At 41.4% G+C, this 17,696-nt stretch overlaps 1 protein-coding gene across 1 annotated transcript in view; it reads left to right on the top strand.

Annotated features, from left to right (window-relative positions):
* Positions 1–13,817: 13,817 nt before the first annotated feature.
* Positions 13,818–17,696, top strand: part of apc2 (APC regulator of WNT signaling pathway 2) — a gene marked incomplete at its 3' end in the record, with an annotated part of 29,909 nt that continues 26,030 nt past the window's right edge. The window contains exons 1-2 of the mRNA XM_079267727.1: positions 13,818–13,973; positions 17,109–17,199. Coding sequence (XP_079123853.1) covers positions 13,833–13,973; positions 17,109–17,199 — 232 coding nt within the window. The 5' untranslated portion in view covers positions 13,818–13,832. The remainder of the gene's footprint in view (positions 13,974–17,108; positions 17,200–17,696) is intronic.

The raw sequence follows: 17,696 nt of genomic DNA, 5'->3' as shown, positions 1-17,696 counted from the left end.
ACAATGAATTAACTACATACATTAACAAATAAGATTGTTTTTACTTTTATTTTGAAGGTTGTAACTGCGAAGCGGAAGTCTTATTTTCAGCTCGGACCTTGACATCTCATCATCGTCGTCCTCCAAAGTATAAATACATTTTCCCTCCACCTCCATCAGCGTCACTCATGCGTCATCAACAGAAAAAGTAGAATGGAGTAAAAAAACCTTATGAAACAACATTACACTCGAAACAGATACACTGTAATGATGACGATGCTTTAAGTTCAAGAAATATATTTTTATGACGAGAAAATATTAAAGATCTTGGTTTTTGAAATAACAGTTAATTATGATATTAAAGAAAAATATGATTATGTTATACCATATTTCAGATAGATGTCATTGTGTTTCATCAGATCATTTTAGATTGTATCAAAGAAACAACTGCAGATCATTTATTATTACTGATAATGTTACAGAAACTGTGTTTTGAAAAAAAGACAGAAAATAGTGACATATAATATTTTATATTTTCATTCTCGACATCTATGACAGTGACAGAAAGACACTAAACAAGCAGGACGAGCTGTTTTGGAGGAAGTACTTTTACTGAAGTAAAAATACTAATACACTGCAATACTAATACACAGACCTTTTTAATCCGCCCACTCCACTAAGATTGACTGCCTGAAGATGGAAACGGAGAGTAGCGAGTTGCCAATTCCGCCTGATATCATGGCAAATACTCCACTAAGTTAAAGTCCTGCCTTAAAAAGTATCTAAGTATTACTGGCAAAAGGTACTCAAACTAAGTAAAACGATTCATTTTGCATTAAAATCTTTCCTGTCAGTGTTTTACTACATGAATGTGAATTACTACATTAATGTGTATGTTGCATGTTAGTGTTTAAAGTTCAAGGCTGACCGCAGTGAGTGATCAATAACTGATTCATTATTGTCACATGGTGCATCAGGAGAAACTGTGGATGTTTCTGTAAGTCTCACTGTGAAGAGAAATCATGAAGCTGATCCCAAGACCTGTGGTAACCTCTAGTGGGCAGTTGGAGTACTCCAAAAGAAAACAAATGAAACACACACACATGTCTTTACAACAATACATTTTTACTTTCATTGTAATGAAGTCCATACCTTTTTTATTTTTTTATCACCACACTCACAATTGTAATTCTGGTTGAACAACCAGCTTTGGGCAATACTGTACCTCAGTGGTAAACAAAACACTGGCCCGAGGGCCAAATTCGGCCTTCCTGCAAAAATAGTTTTGGCCCGCCTAGAGCCCGCCTTTATAGTTCTGCTGCGGGACTCTAACTCTGCAACGACGGAGAAACCTGGAGGGTGATTGGAACGGGCCTGCCTGATCTAAACCTGAGTGGTGCTTTGTTATGGGACTTCTTTGCATGAATTGGCCATAACAAACAAGCTGAGTCGTACTTGGTATCAGAAGAACTTGGACACCTTGATTGATGAGGGACTTTGTGGTCGTGTCGTCAGATATTTATGTCGGTATGTCCGGGACACTCAAGGGTAAAGAGAGGAACAAGAGCTGTCAACTGATCACTACCTGGTGGGGAGTTGGATCAGATTAAGGAATGAAACTGCCAGACAGACCTGGTTAATCCAAAAGTGGAGTGAGGGTGAACTGGGAACAGCTCAAGCCCCTCCCTGTCCACAAGGTCCCACTTCCAGAAGAACTTCTCATTTGTCCCTGGGGGAGCCTTGGCACATGGAATCCAGCAAGCCATGTTCAAAACCTTTCTTGAAAGAGGCAAAGGAGTTGAAGGAGGCATTTCAGGCTCGGTTGGCCCAGAAGTCCCATGAAGCAGCAGACCAACACTAGAAGGGCTTTGTGCCATAAGAGTTCACAAGGCAAAATCCAGGTGTTGGAGAAGTTCGGAGAGAGAGAGAAGGGATTTCAGTTGGCCTCAAATGACGTTCTGGTGATCCGTTAGAAGCAGGGCTTGGCTCACGATGAGCGTGCTCTAATTATCTGGGTACACTGCTCAGCCTCACCGAGCTCATTCCAAGGTGTTGGTAAAGGAAGCTCCGACTGATTTGTCAAACCCCCAAATCCAGGAGTAGCAATGGGGATTCCCTCACGGAACAGTGGACCGGCTCTTCATCCCTGCAGGGTTGTCGGGGTTCATGGGAGTTTGCATGTGTTTTGTGGACTTGGAGAAGGCTGTGGGAGTTGTGTTGGGTTACTGCAGGAGCAATCCAACAGAAAACAGTGTATCTCTCCCTCTAGGTTGGGAGAGATTAGGTCAAAATGATAGTATAGTACGGCTATTCTCAACCACTGGGGCTGGGACCCAAAGGTGGGCATCAGAACGGCATCTAGTGGGCAGTGGATGTACTGCCAAATGGTTGGATTAGATAAAAAAATGTCTTCAGGTAGACAAACGTGTCTTGCCACTGTTAGCTAACGCTCTCTCTGACGCAGTGACACAATATAGATCCGTTTTTGAAGTGAAAAAGTGACGTTGGAGACAACCAGTTGAAAGCTCCAAAGCATATAGTGAGGAAATCAGACCCCCAAAAGCAAAAGGACCCACGGTGACACAGTTGTCACAGACACTTTAAATATCCTGGAAAGTTCCTTCAACAGTTTTATCCATGATTTTAAATCTTGAAGTCCCTAAGTGACACGTACTGGTGAGGTCAAGTGACAGTGAGTTCATTTGTTTTCCCATGATATCACTTCCAAAATGTCTGCCTGGCTGGTGAGCACGTTTGACAGAACGAGCTAATTTCAAAAGCTTGTTTTTGTTGCTAAAGGTAAGTAATTTAACAATTCTAATGCTTTGTTAACACGTCCTACATTATATAGTCGATTAAAACTATTCTAACCATGTTTATCAAACTAATGTATAAAAAGTTATTAAAATATAGTTGTGACAGATATGTCACATCAGGCTTATAAAATTATAATTGTCTCAGAAAAAACAAAGTAACATATTTGTCACAATAAGAAAAATAGTAATGAGCTGCTCAATTTATTTTGCTGATTCAATCATTTTTAATTAAAATACGTTCTGTTGTTGAATTTAAAAGACATTTAAACAAATGTAAACAAAAAAAGTCAAATTGATTAAATAATTAGTCAAATGAATCATGATAGAATTATGAAATTATGAAAGAAAAATGTACATCTCAGTAAATAAAACAGACAAAAAGATGTAACTATCCTATTTTGGTCCTATTTCAAAGTTATGTCATTATTTTTTGCAGGATGGATTAGAATGAACCACTGAAGATCATCCAAGGAGAAGACTTTGTCCTGTAAAAATATTTTTTGGTTAAATCCAACCATAAAAGTTTTGATACGTCTTGTGGAAATGCGACTAAAATGGCATATCTTTGTTACCAAGCAAAAAAAGGCCCAATGTGACATTTATGTAACATTTCAGATCTTTGGCTCAAGGGGGTAGCATTTAGAAAATATTTTCAGAAATGTGCTCCATGTCCCCTTCAGTCTGTTTTATATCCCCTGCAATTTTTCTCTCGGGAAAAATTGGTTTGGGTTCTTATGGGTTGATTGTGGATTCCTGATGATGGGTGACGGTATAAGCAGAATATTTATTTTGGTCATTACTGAGGACAGTGGCTTATTTACAGCCCTGTTTATTATTATTTTTTCATGTTATAATTTTATTTCCCTTTGGTCAGGTCTCTGGTCTCAGATTTCTTTTAATTATCAGATATGGGCCTTAATTACAAAAGGTTGAGAATATTGAGTATTTTTTATTGAGATGAATATATGTTTCATAAACAGATGAAATGAAACAGAGAGACCTACACTTACAAGCGTCCCCCCTCCTCTCTCCCCCCCCCTCTCTCTCTCTCTCCCTCTCAGTGATCTTCAGCTCAGCTTGGAGACATGAGGTAAGAGCAGACCGCTCCTTATATTTCTGCCTTTAACTCACATTGATCTCGTATTGCACGTGTATAGTTGTTTAACCCGGTACAAACCATCCGGTCCGGTTCTTCCCGGCTGTGCAGCTAAAAAAGCTGCGAATTAAAGACAATACGAGGCTCGTTGATCAGCGCCGATCAGCGCCGATCAGACGGGAGGAGGCTGGTGGTAAATCCGATTTTAAAGGTTTAAATCACATGTTTATGGATTAAACTCGGTTTATAAAGCTGCGTTTGATCATCTTTTCATTTAGGCTAATTCCTCATTATGCGTCTGTTTTTTTGTTGTTGCGGGATGCGTCCTATTTTCTTTCTCCTCCCTCTTGCGGGCACAGGGATGGAGGATGGAGGAGCTGATGAATCATAGATGTCGTCAGAACAGAAAACAAAAAAACAAAAACCACACATATCCGAGGTCAAACGTTCGAACAGAAAAACAGAAGGGGAAACATAGTTCACACTTTTATTTTGTAAATAAAACGATGAATATGTCGCTGTTAGAAAATCATCAAATTCTTTGCAGCTGCGTGAAAAGGCGATTTTTCACACGTGTACGTGTCGAGCTCGTCCATGTTGAATCAAACATGTGAATATGTGGTGGATTTGATTTCAGCTGGTTTATTTTGTTTCCGGCTGGTTGATGATTTGAGGCCTTGGACGTCTGTCCCAGTCTGCTGCTTTCACTGGTTTATTATGACGGCCTGTGCTGCTGCGTGCTGGGAGGCTTCAGTGCTGTTTAATAGGCTGCTCGTTTATTCCGTTTGTCTCAGTGTGCCTTTATAGTCTCTCTTTTTCATGTTTAAGTGTTTTTACGTTTGTTTTGATGGAGGGATCGGTTTATAGGTTCATATTATTATGATTATTTCTGTCTGTTGGCCAATTTATTGTTGATTTATTGATCTGGTATGAAAAGTGAAAGTAGATCCAGTAAAAGGTCTTTGAAAATACTTTGAATCCTTAGTTTATAGTTGCATGCTATTTTGTGTTTCTAATATTAGAGGAGAGACAGAGTGGACAGGAAGTGAAGGGGAAAGGCAACGTTGAGGTCATATGATCAGCGTCATAAATCACTGTGAAACTACGCAGGTTGAGGTTTTGGAATGTACTGGTGTTGTTAGAAAGGTTGACAGCAATCTGGCTGTAAATTTGCCAGAATGTGGTGTATTGCAGAGGATGAGTTAGGGAGTCTCACATTCTGAGGAAATAAGCTGCTCTGAGGTCCTGTGGTACGGCAGCTGAGACTCCCATATGGCAGCAGGGTGAACGGGCTGTGGCTGTGGTGGGTAATGCCTTTCAGTGACCTTTGTGGTCTTCGCAGGCACCTCTTGTCACCAATATCATTGATTCTTCACCAGGATGGAGCTGTGTGATGACCATGTCAGGCTGTTTGTGATGCTTATTCCCAGGAACTTAAAACTGTTCGCTTGCTCCAACTCTGCTCCATGTTGGTGTTTAACGTTGCTTGAATGAAGTTTCAAGTTGCTGAAGTCATTTAGATTCCTCACTCCTACAGAGTGTTGATGTCAGTATGTTGCATTGTAGTTTTCTCTTTCGTGTCTGAGCAGTGGCGCACATCGATAAAAGCATCGGAAACGTCCCTGTTATATTCACACGGACGAGCTGATTTCCATCAGAAACAGCCAGAGAGGGTAAAGAAGTTTGACCTCTGACCTGTGTGTATCAGACAGACAGTTCGGATCAGATCTTCAGATGCCATGTTTTCGAGTCGTGACGGTCCAGGGTTCTCTGACTGTGACTCGGCGAGCCTCGGGGGACAGGAAGTTTTTTTGTCACTGAGCCGGAAGAGTCAGCGAGGAAGTCAACTTATGTAACAGCGAGTTTTATGAAAAAAAGTGAGCGGCTTCAGATGGAGAGACGAACGCAGCTCGTGATGCGTCACTTCTGACCTTTGACCTTCTTTTTGTTGGTTAAATCTGCTGAATTTGAATCTTATTCTTAGTTCAAAAGAACAATGTCAACTCCAGGGCAACTTGTTGGTTTGTTCCAGAGCTGTCACTCGCTCAACCGCAGGTCGAGTTTACGCCGTTGTCGTGGAGACAGAGGTGTTCCGACTTTTAGTATTGGTAGTCCACATTGAGCTTGAACGTTTGGTTTGATTGAAAGACTTCACATTCAGTCTGAACAGTCGAAGGAGGCCATGTTGTCTGCTGTCTTTGTTTTGTGTGTCCCAGTGTGTCTGTTTCCAGGTGTTTCCAGCTGTTGGGGAGTTTTACCGCACATGTTCTAATAGCAGTGTAAAGCCGCTGGTGTCTGGAGCTGTGTGAAGTTGAATAAAGTGACTTTAGATTCGTCGAGATAAAGACGCAAACAAGCCGTCGACCTCCAGAAGGCACAGAGACAGCAGCAGTATTTTTCATCAACAGCAACAATATGGCCCTGTGTTTGCAGACAGGAAGTGTGAGCGCAGACTCAGTCTGTGATGACATGACCGTTTGTTGTGCTGAATGAAGCCGGTTGAATGTGCAGTAAAAGCTTCATCTAACATCCGCCCATCTCCTCCTCCTCCTCCTCTTTTTACCCACAAGTCTTGATATCACAGTGATCGTCGCACAGTACACTTTTCTTATTTTGTCAAATTCTGCCACAACTTAAGTTATTGGTTCAGGTTTTTGGAGGATAAGATGACAGTGAATGATTTTGCGAAAGATCAGGTTTCTCTTATTATCAACAAATCAACAAAGACCCGAACCAACAACATGTCAGTCCATCTGTCAAATCTTCCTGACTTCCTGTCTGTGGCTCTCAGCTCCAAGCCCGTTGGGTCCTACTCTGGACGTAAATCTTTACAAACACAAATACATAGTTTCGTTTTTATAAAGTAATCAGTCATTTCCTAAAACAGTCACTGTAGTTTTTAGAAATAGTGCATTTGTTGGGGACTATTTTCAGCAGCGGATTTGAGTCAAAATAAACTACAGCGTGTGTGTTGATGGTGATGAAGGAACAAGTCATGCAGTGCAGCAGTGAGGCTCATCGTTTTTAATGGAGATATGACACAGAGGAAGAGGATGCATCAGGCTTTGATACACACACATTACTTGTTAGTAGAAACTTTCACTGCTGGTTTGGGTCTGCTTGAGCTGCAGCAGAAAGGAAACCATGTGTGACACGTTGTGGATGATACACTAAAGTCGTCTTCTGGCTTTCAGCATCAATCATAGTGATTCGTTGTGGTCTGGGCCATATAACTCAAATTGACTTGACGCGTTTGCTTCGCTTTTAGCATCCGTAGGGCAGTTACTGTTAGAGGAAATGCTTTTATTGTCTCAGGGCGTGTCTCCTCTCAGTCTTACGCACCAAATTAAATTATACTCTCATCCTAGTTGTAACACTAAAAGTGTAAAAACATGGAGGCTGTGTTACAGTTACAGGCCGAAAATATTTTAAAAACCATGAAACTGAGACAAGAAGACGGCTCTGTTTTTAGAGAGCTAGATGTTTGACTGCATTCGCTCTCCGCACGCCGACGCCATTTTCTCCTCCTCCTCCTTTCTTTGCCTGGAGGATGCGGTTACCACGGTAACCAGACCTTCCCCACAGGGTGAGCGAGAGAGAGATGTGGGGGTGGAGCAGGTGGTGGTGGGAGTGATCGACACTCCCTTTGTTCAGATACACAATGTATTTCTAAAACATTAATTGTTAAGAGAGTAACAAATCTTAAAATCAGATTTTATGAAGAAAGAGAGCAGCGGAAAATACTAATAAATACATAATTAAAATCACACAACATATGATCAGACTCTACAGTGTCACCCATCTTTCTTGGTCAGTAGGTCTGTTTTAACAGCTGAGGAAAAAAGTCATGAATCACCTTCAGCAGGAGGAAGAAGAAGATGTATCAGGCCTGAAACGACAGACACATTGTTGCTTATTATATTATATAATGTTACTTATTTACATCAGCATGCATGCATATATAATTCGGCCTTTGTGTGGCTGAGGAAGACTGATCTGTGCATTCTGCTGACTCACTGTACTGATGATCATTAACCATGGAGGTAGACGTGTTTCAGTCAGGTTTGATGGAGGTATATCCAATAACAATATATCGGCTGATAATCACAGAGCATAAAGTACAATCTGGATACAGATCCTTTTGAGATTACAGAGCCAGGACAGAGCCAGGATAGTGGCTTCAGACTTTGCCATCAAAAATAAAATTTGGCATTGAAAACAAGGCCCAAACAGAAAAAAGGAAAAAGGAAACACCGGTATTGGAAGTTCTACTGAAAAATTACCATTTGAATAGTTTTTGTGCTCTGATGTTTTTTTGATGAGAATATTCAGATTTGTACTTCATCATGTCAGTGTTTCTTTTTACACTGATGGATACGATGATTTAATCTTTCTTTTTGTGTTGTGACCCAGATACAAACTGAGCGTATAACATTTCACAGTGATGGAGACTCTAAATGACCTCATGATTTCTAAATTAAATCAACATTTCTTGTTGCTAAATGGCCAATTCTTAGACATTTCTGTAAGAAGTAGATATTACACTGCAGATGGTTTGATGCTTTGTCGTTCTTTCTCTCTGATCTCTTCCTGTTTCATCTCTTCTCATCGTCGTCGTCTCATATCGGGGTCACGCACATCAGATTGGCTGTTGCCTTAGCAACTGCAGCCCATTAATGGGCCCCGTTAACGCTCGTTTAAAGTCTCCGTCTGATTCGTTATCCTCCCGGGAGCTCCCACATTTTCTTACCCAGCATGCTTTGCCAGCGACTGCAGCAGTGAGCGCTCTGTTTGTGTGTGTGTGTGTACAAGATGACAAGAGAGGCAGAAAGAGACATCACTGGATGTAAATGTCACCATGGTGATGGTGGGGGGATGTGGGCCTGGACCATGGTAACATGGTCCAGGCATCAATATGTCAGAGCATCAATATGTCAGAGCAATATGGCAATATCAATATGTCAGAGCAGGATTTGATGAGAAACATCGACATTACACACACACACACACACACACATACACACACACACACACACACACACACACACACACACACACACACACACACACACACACACACACACACACACACCGATTCCTTATTCTGTACTTGTGAGGACCATCATTGATGTCTGTGGTTCAAAGGACACTCTCTGTTTAATGCTTGTGAAAGATGGTGGCTGATATCAGTTTACAATATTTTTTTTTGTATTTTTCTAAATTATGTAAGATTGGTTTTACTTTTAGTTTTGTTTTCCTTCTAATGTTGAGGGAATCTGGATTCTGAAATTATTATCTGGAAGTCTTATGTGCGTGCAAATGAAATAAAATAGAATCCATCGATGCTCACTTCAAAGCCACAGGACTCCATTAAGACAAAAAAATTGACAAGTTCCAGGACTCCATTGGATAATATTTATAATATGCGTAAACTTAAAATGATATGACATGGTAAAAAGACACAGAGGGTGGTGCACACAGTATCACAGTACAGGATACTGTAAGGTGAACGGGCTGTTTGATTCTTTTTTACACAGTGGCTTTAATTACTGTGTTGACCTCCTGGGCTGTCCGGTTGTCATACTATGACATGTTTGCTGTTTTTTTTATCAGAACAGTAAAACAGTAAAGTGTTGTGTTTTCTGATGGGACGATGTTTGTTGTTGTTTGGAGCCATATATATATATATATATATATATATATATATATATATGCAGTCTGTTCTGCAACCTGAGAACACGTCCAGTAAATCCACATTAAATGACAGTCTGGATCAGGTGCCTCCATCCTCCTCCTCTTACCCACAATCTCCTGAGGGCGAGCTCCTCATAATGAATGCTGCATTAGTGACATTTGGTGCACTGACCGCCTGCTGTCCCCAGATCTGCTGTGCTGAGCACAAAAAAATAACCTGACGACAGAGATTCAAAATCATCTGAATAACAACGGAAACAGAAAGTTGTTTTGATTTACTGTCTGAAACAAACAAACAAACAAACAAGCAACAGAGTCACTTCCTCTCCACACGTTGGTTTGAGCTCACTGACTCTTGGTCTCTGCAATGAAGGTCACCGTCTGACTCAGTCGCATGAGGTGCTTTACACAGCTCACTGAGCATGTGCAGCCCTGACCCCAAAGTAATGACCTCACTGTGTCACACACACTCAGTCTGAGGTTTAATTATTGATCGCTTTATTGATTGATTTGTGCACGGTGCATGTTTCTGCAAACTGTTCATTCTGGTAGGTTCAGGAAACACAGTGGTTTTGGTTTAAAGTCAGGCATCCAGATGAACACTGAAACAGGTTTAGCTTGCTGCAATAATCCCCTCAATTCATACGAGATTAAAACATATCTTCATAATGTGTAAGTGAACACAAATATAAAAGGAATAAATATTATCTGGAGATAAATGTGTTATGCACCTGACTACAAACCAGGAACGTTTGCTTCAGCTGCCAACAATGTTATTATGTAACATTATTGGGTACAAATTAAAACATGCATCACAGGAGAATACAATACACAGCGGCAAACAACAAATGTCTAAAAGAAACTTCTGATGCTTAATTATGAGGTTAAATAAACTAATTTATTATAAATGAGATGAAAAGTCGGATTCAGGTTTGCTTTTAGCAGTTCTGCAGAAACAATCTGCTGAAAGCAGAGTCATCATCATTTCCCTTCATGCCTCTTGGCATGTAGGGCATCAACAAAAGTCTTCCACTCCTGTCTGTCCTGGGCGAGTCGCTGGATGGTGCCCCACGAGTGCTTTAGGCTCTGCATCTCCTCCACAGTTCTTCTCCATGTGTTTCTTGGTCGGCCTCTTTTTCTTTTCCCTTCTGGTGTCCAATGTAAGGCTGTTCTTGTAATATCAGCAGGATCTTTTCTCAACACATGTCCTATCCATCCCCATCTTCTTCTCATTAGGATGGTCTCCATGCTTTCGTGTTGGCATTTGTCATACAGTTCTTCATTTGAGATGGTGCTTGGCCAGAAAATGTGCAGTATTCGTCTTAAACTGTTGGTATGAAAGGTTGATAGTCTGTTGAGATCTTCTTGTGTCATTCTCCAGCATTCAACAAAGTTTATATACAGTTCCCTCTGCCACTCTGTGCACTGCTCTATGATGTTACGTAATGTGAATATGTGATCGTTGCAACTTCTACCCTTTCTGAAACCTGCCAGTTCTTTTCGGAGATGTTGGTCTACATCTGTTATTCGATTAATAATAATCTTTGCCATGATCTTACTTGGTCTTGACAGAAGTGTAATTCCACGCCAGTTGTTACAATTTCTGATAGAACCTTTCTTCAGTAATGATCCCATCTGACCAGTCATCAGGTATTTTCTTCTTCTCCCATATAGATGTAAAAAGTGGTTGAAGAATTGTTGCTGCCAGAATCGGGTCTGCTTTGAAGAGCTCTGCATTGAGGTTATCTGGGCCGGGGGTTTTCCTGTTTCTTAAGGATTTAATCGCAATTATAATTTCATCTGTGGTTGGTGGTTCAATGCTGATATACAAATCTGCTTCTGCATCTTGGCTGTTGGCCTGTGTTGTTGGTGGAGGCCTGTTCAGCACCTCGCTAAAATGCTCCGTCCATCTAGCTTCTTGGTCTGCTTCCGTTGTAAGAAGCTTTCCCTGTTTATCTTCTATTGGTATATCAGATATCCCCCTATATTTGCCGCTAATAATCTTGGTTAGCTTGTAGACCTTTCCTTGCTCACCTTTTTTGGCTGCTTCTTCTGCTTGTTTTGCAAGGTCATCCATATATTCCCGTTTGTCAGCTCACGCCTTCCTCTTCACAGCCTTGTTTGCAATCTCGATATTGAGTTTTATATCTTTCTTTTAGCCTATCTGATTTTGCTTCCATGACTTTCTTCTTTGCTCCCTTGCGTATATCAATGGCTTGCCATGTATCATCGGTTATCCACTCCTTTCTATCCTTCTGTTTGAAGCCGAGACATTTTTTACTGGTTTCTAGATATGTTTGCTTTGCTTGTTCCCATTTGGTGTTAATCTCATCTGTAACTATGTCTGTATCCTGTTGCATATCACTTTGGTCAGAGAAAGCAGAGTAACGAGTGGAAAGTGTTTGTTATGAGAACGATTCAGGATCAGATGAGTGGAGGCTGGAAAACAGCCGCAGGAGAAACTTGGATAACATGTTATCTAACAGACTGACAAACATGGAGCCAAACTAAAAACTGAAGTGACAGATTATTAGACACTCCCTGCAAGCCATCTGCTGCAGAGGAGGAGGAAGAGGAGGAAGAGAAGGCAGAAAGACAGAATTTTATTTTTTAAGAGTAGAATAAAACACACAGTCCAAAATAGATTTAATCTGAATGGGGTTTGGTGGTGGTGTTTATTCTGAGTGACTAAACTGAAACTCAGTAGAGTGCAGATCTCTGCCAAGTGTGTCGACCACTACTGTATTGTTTGATTGAATGAACACAACAAAGGTGTCAAAAAGCACGCTTAATTTCAAATCAAAAACAAGCGGAGATGTATGCAGGCAATCGGCTCGAAGTCGTCATTTAAGACACGTCATACAAATGAAACTCACCAGGCTGTCTGCCCGCTTAAAAGCGACTGAGGTGGCGAGGTACAGCAGCGTTTGTACTGGTACTACCGTTAGCTGTTAGCGGTTAGCCAAACACAGAGTCCAAACAATAACAGTAAGCTTTGAGAAGGCATGAGTCACCGCAACCACGAGAGGTCCTTGAGCTCTAACTGGTCACCCAAAATATTTTGCAGTTTGCTGCAGCAGAATGCAGGAAAAGTCAAGGACAGACACAGAGGTGCACTCTCACTTACTCACATATGCACACACACACACACACACACACACGACCAATCGCAGGATCCTCCTGGCGGAGATAAATAATAATCATCGTCAATACTAATAATAATGTCATCATTTAGTATTCTTTAGTTCAATTTCGAAGTAATCTCGTTACACAAAAAAAGTAGTATCATAGTATATAGTATAATATATATAATTGCAAATGCTATATCATACCAAACTGTATTTTTGTGTCTGTTTCTTCTCCCTTTTGACAAAAAATGCAGCACAAATCATTTTCATGAGCTGTTGATGTCTGCAAAACTTTAATTTCTTATGGGGGAATTTGCTCAATTCATCTTCATCTATCTGCCATCAAGTGCATCTTTGAAAGAACAAATCCAATTTGTGATCAATATTTTACGGACTGAACAATGAACTGAATAAATAAATACTTGATAGCTTAATCAATATGTATTTCAAAGCAAACTGTGCGTGAGAAGCTTGAAATGCTGCTGATGCAAACTCAACATTTCCTGCTGCAGGTCCACATTAAAGCTCTTCCATGTGCGTGTCCTGTAGTGGTTTAGCATGCTGAGCGTCTAATTGTAACAAATCCTGGTTCAAGTCTGGCTTTAAACCAACTCTTCTCCCCACATTTGTCTGAGTTTAGTGGCGCTTTGTTACTTGTGCTTCATTCCCTTGATCAAGGCACTGGTTAGTGTGATTGAATTGGTCTTTATGGTGCATTCATGCAGAATGGGTAGAACAGGAAAACATCCGTTATTCCAACTTTTCTTTTGCATTTTTCCAATGTGGTAGCCCGACAGCTAACCAAGTAGTCACACAAAATAGACAGCCTACATCAGCTTCTTTTGTTGAGTTACGTATTTGTTGGATTTTGTTTGGATGTAACAGTTTGTTGAAATGTCTTTGGTGAGGTGTTTATAGCACCACATTGGAGATATCGTCGCTGTCATGAATTCCTGATATGGCGTGGACGTGTGTTTATTACACCAAAGGAGCACCAACCTGCATGAAAGTGTGTCAATATTCTAAGCAGTTTCATAAAACCTGCCACCAGTCTCTCATCCCTCAGTCTAACTCTCCTTCTCCTCTGTGCTCCTGCAGGGGGCGCTGCAGAGTGTGAAGATGGCCAACGCTGTGGCTTCCTACGACCAGCTGGCCCACCAGGTGGAGGCGCTCCGTAAGGAGAACTCCCACCTGAGGAGGGAGCTGGAGGACAACTCCAACCATCTGTCCAAACTGGAGACCGAGACCACCGGCATGAAGGTCAGTCTGGATGCAACACCATCACCACCATCACCAACAACACCAACCACAGCAACACTACCATCATCAACAACACCAACCACAGCAACACTATCACTAACAACACCAACCACACCAACACTACCATCACCAACAACACCAACCACACCAACACTACCATCACCAACAACACCAACCGCACCAACACTACCATCACAACCACACCAACACTACCATCACCAACAACACCAACCACACCAACACTACCATCACAACCACACCAACACTACCATCACCAACAACACCAACCACACCAACACTACCATCACCAACACGACCAACCACACCAACACTACGATCACCAACAACACCAACACTACCATCACCAACAACACCAACCACACCAACACTACCATCACAACCACACCAACACTACCATCACCAACAACACCAACCACACCAACACTACCATCACCAACACGACCAACCACACCAACACTACTATCACCAACAACACCAACACTACCATCACCAACAACACCAACCACACCAACAATACCATCACAACCACACCAACACTACTATCACCAACAACACCAACCACACCAACACTAACACCACCAACCACACCAACACTACCATCACCAACAACACCAACCACACCAACACAACCACACCAACACTACCATCACCAACAACACCAACCACACCGACACCAACACCACCAACCACACCAACACTACCATCACCAACAACACCAACCACACCAACACTACCATCACCAACAACACCAACCACAGCAACACTATCACTAACAACACCAACCACACCAACACTACCATCACAAACAACACCAACCACACCAACACTACCATCACCAACAACACCAACCACACCAACACTACCATCACCAACAACACCAACCACAGCAACACTACCATCACCAACAACACCAACCACAGCAACACTATCACTAACAACACCAACCACACCAACACTACCATCACCAACAACACCAACCACACCAACACTACCATCACCAACAACACCAACCACAGCAACACTACCATCACCAACAACACCAACACCACCAACACCAACCACACCAACACTACCATCACCAACAACACCAACCACACCAACACTACCATCACCAACAACACCAACCACAGCAACACTACCATCACCAACAACACCAACCAGACCAACACTACCATCACCAACAACCACACCAACACTACCATCACCAACAACACCACAGAGTTAAAGGACCAAACTGCTGATTTACTTTTCACAATTTAAATTTCTGCTTCTTTTAAATCATCCATCAGGATTTGTTTCAGTACGCTGTGAAAATTAACTTGTCAAACATAAAATACTTACCGGTATGTAACAAACTACGTAGACTAAACATCGACCATGATGCATGATCTCTCTGGAGACACTTTTGTCTCTGAAGCTTGTTGAAATTCAATTGTTCGAATTGAAGTGAAAGGAAGTCAATCAAAACACTGATGGTTGGTTTACAATGTCGGCATTAATGGAATAAAGGCTGCTGCACGTGGGGATTTACAGTCAGGCTGCAACATGATGAAACTGCCAATTATGTTCTTGATTCATTAATCAATCGTTTGGTCTAAAGAATGTTGTAAATTATGTGAAATGTCCATCACAAGCTCTCCAAGGTGACCTTAGCTTACCCAAATATGTTGTTTTGTCAAACCAACAGTCCCAAACCCAAAAATATTTAACCATAGGTAAAAGAAAAATGGTAAATAATAATGATTCAGAGGCTGGAACCAAATTATTTTGTTATTTTTATTTATGGCTTAAACGATTAATAAAGTCAATAATAATACAGTGAATATAGTAAATTTTCTGTCCACTGACGAATCACCTCAGACAAAAAAAAAGACACAAAAGAAGAAAGTGAGTTATTTTAACTTCATATGAATAATTAGTTTCTTTGTTTTTCTTTTCATAAAAATCTATTAAAAAACACTCTTTTGTAAACTGATTAAATCACTGGGGAAAAATCTCTATTTTAGAGAAATTTAACTCACTTCCTCTTCAAAAATTTCAATTTAACGTCTCAAATGACAACCTGAAACTCTGGGCTGAATCTAAAATGAACCACATGCACCACAGCAGGCCAGAAAGAGAGAAACCTGTGAAATCCGGCTAAGACCCAAAGCCTGCTGCAACATAAATCCCATCAGCTGCACACCACAAACACACATGCACATGCACACATCGATGCAACTCCACACACTCACACTCACGTGTCCAGATGCGGCCAGCAGCTGGATTATCAGACTGAGCTCAACTGGTTTTATCAGAATCAGGACGTCCGACACACAAACAGCATCCGACTGGACATGATTCACCTGCAGCAGGTGAGTCTGCAGGAGGACCAGCGTCATTTTTGATCTTCGACGTCCGTCTGCAGAGTTCAGATCAGGAGCTCGTCCAGACATGAAGGAATAACTTTGTTGATCTCTGGGATGAAGTGAGATTATATCGGCTGCTCCTGGATTTGACCTGTTTTATGGGATTTTTATCTTTTATGGAATCTATCTTTTTTGTTTTGTTTCTGAGGCTTTAGGCTTTTGTGTGTTCCCTCCTTCTTACAGGAGGGACTCTGGTCTCCTTCATTGTTTCTGCCAACTTGACAGAAGGAGCCGTTTCGCAGTCGCTGTTCATTCGCCAAACAGTTAATGTCTGTACAGTCTGTTACAACAAGACAGTGTAACAGACTCTACAGACATTAGTTGGAGCTACAACATGCACACTGACTGTGTGTTGGAGGTCTGACTGAACGAAGCAGCTCTCCTCTTTCTAGTTTCTGTCCTCTTTCTTTATAAAGCACAATCATACGTCTTTCCTTTTACTTTATGCTTCACGTTCTGCATGAACTCACCTTGAAAACTGGTCTGTTACCTGGGACCACCTCGCCTTGGGAGACCTCGTCCAGGATCCCCCAACAACAGGTCGCCAGTGTTACTACGGCACATAGACCCCTCCACTACGGCACATTTTCACACACACAAGGGATTCAAGGTTTCAAAGAAATGAGCACTTTATCGGTTTCTGAATCTGGCCCATAGAAGCTTTCCTGTCTGTTGATCTGAGGTTGTTCCTCCTTTTGTGATGCAGGAGGTGTTGAAGCAGCTGCAGAGCAAACTGGAGCAGGAGGCCGGAACACTGGCCTCGTCCGGGAGGAGCGACGTGCTGGACCAACTGAAAGGTCGGTATCAGTTTCATGATATTCATCTTCTAAGATATTCAGATAAGATAAGATATTATAACGAATGAAGATATTCATCTTCATTAGTTTCATGATATTCACAAAGGAGTTTCACAAAATCTTGTAATGTTCCTTTAACGTCTCCGCTCAGCAACAATAGATGAATGTGATTCTGATTCTGCCCGACTCTTCTGTTTTTTTCCGAGGCTCCGGTGGGACCAATCGCCATTCACAGAGAAATGAATTGACTCAATCAGTTAACCTGATTGGCTGCAGCTTACTCTGCCTCGTTATGACTCAATCCAATTAAACAACTAATTCATGTCAATTAGTTTGTCGGGACTGAAAATCCAATTGACTCCAGCTGAGATCAACAGCAGATGTGATTATAGGATTAGGTCCAATTCTGTGTCGGAGATGAAATAGGTGTAAGGGAGGATGGAAGAAAGCAGGGAAAGGTGAGAAGGTAGGAAGCAAATGAAGGGAATGAAGGTAGA

The sequence above is a fragment of the Melanostigma gelatinosum genome (assembly GCF_949748355.1).
Source record: "Melanostigma gelatinosum genome assembly, chromosome: 4".
Taxonomy (NCBI): Eukaryota; Metazoa; Chordata; class Actinopteri; order Perciformes; family Zoarcidae; genus Melanostigma; species Melanostigma gelatinosum.
Note: the sequence above shows the minus strand (reverse complement) of the source record. Positions and strands in the feature narration are given on the sequence as shown.